General features: G+C 33.7%; 1 protein-coding gene across 1 annotated transcript in view; it reads left to right on the plus strand.

The window, feature by feature from the left end:
- enkur (enkurin, TRPC channel interacting protein) overlaps window positions 1-1119 on the plus strand; it is a 5905-nt gene extending 4786 nt beyond the window's left edge. Inside the window, exons 3-4 of the mRNA XM_015370166.1 lie at window positions 372-518; window positions 682-1119. Coding sequence (XP_015225652.1) covers window positions 372-518; window positions 682-894 — 360 coding nt within the window. The 3' untranslated portion in view covers window positions 895-1119. The remainder of the gene's footprint in view (window positions 1-371; window positions 519-681) is intronic.
- Window positions 1120-1376: the final 257 nt, after the last annotated feature.

A 1376-nucleotide genomic window follows, 5' to 3' on the forward strand; every position in this document is an offset into this window, starting at 1 on the left:
TCATAAAAAGTAGGCTCAAACATCTATGTTGAGCTGTGTCTCTCTCCTGAGAGAATCTACAGAGAGAAGAGTTGTTAACTTTAACTCTGAATATTTCTTTGGGTTTTTTTTGTCGCCTACATACATACAGTAGCACTCCTAGCTCAGGGCTTGCTTATTTTTCTCTCCCCCTTGTGCTTTTAAAGAGTACGAACCTGCTGCTAGATGGTTTAGTTAAAAATTGGATTAAAACAATTGTCTATGATTCCCCTGAGTCTGAAGATGAGCAATAAAGCTTATAGAAGGATTATATTAACTGCAAAATCATGGTTTTCAGAGCCCAGTTTGATACATAAGCAGATCGTGAAGCATGATGTTTCTTCAATCTCTAGGATTATGGTAAAGTACCTGCGTACTTGAAGCGGCGCACAGAAGCTGAACAAAAGGCTAGGGAGGAGAGGGAGGAGTACGAGCGCGTTGTAAAGAAGCCGAACACCAGGGAAGGCCTACCAGAAGAGGACCTTCATGCTATACTAAAGGTTAACTAAATTTCCTTAGGCCCATGTAAAGTCTCCGATGAAGAAAACCAAATTAGATTGTTGAAGTCAAAGGGGTTTAAAGACAGAATTATGTCTTTTTTTAAATAATAGCCTTTGAAAAACCTTCAGGTTAAAATTTCTTTGTGTTTTTTTTTTTTTGAAGATGCTGAAGAAGAAGAAAGTCCATAATAAATATCAGATCCCTGCCTATCTCATAAACACCGGGACAAAGAAAAAAGAGAAGATCTTTCTGGAAGAGAAAATGACACAACTGGAGAAGGATATCAGCGTCTTAGAAAAGTTCAAAACCGTCTACATTTCTCCAGCTAGCAGCTTAGATCTTCTGCCAGCTTCAGATACTTCTTCTGAAAATTAAAATGTTCTATATTTCCTGTTATCTCTAAAGCTGTGCTACAAAATAAATCTAATTTTACAGTTTTATTGCAGAGAAGATCTACATATTTTATTGAAAAAAAAATAAAACAAAGTTGTGTAGAAGCAAAACACCTTTTTTTCTTTAATCATTATTATACCAATATATGTACAAACACATATTGGAATTAACAGTAATTCAAATATACAAAGTGCATGAGGTACATTGAGGTATTGAGAATATCAGGTCATGATTATCTAAACATAAAATGACAAAGTGCATATAAAGGAGTGCAGTATGCTTCAGAATTAATGTCCATTTCATCCATCTTTCTAAGTTTTAACAAAATGTTTTGTGGTTGTATTTGGAGTTTCAGAGAGAAGCTTCTTAATTGTTCAATACAATTTTTTTGTCATATTTGTAGAGTATATATATATAAATCTAAATGTGTCTCTTAAATCATTAAATGTAATATATATCTTATA

Source organism: Cyprinodon variegatus, unplaced genomic scaffold (assembly GCF_000732505.1).
Source record: "Cyprinodon variegatus isolate N-32 unplaced genomic scaffold, C_variegatus-1.0 Scaffold42, whole genome shotgun sequence".
Classification (NCBI taxonomy): Eukaryota; Metazoa; Chordata; class Actinopteri; order Cyprinodontiformes; family Cyprinodontidae; genus Cyprinodon; species Cyprinodon variegatus.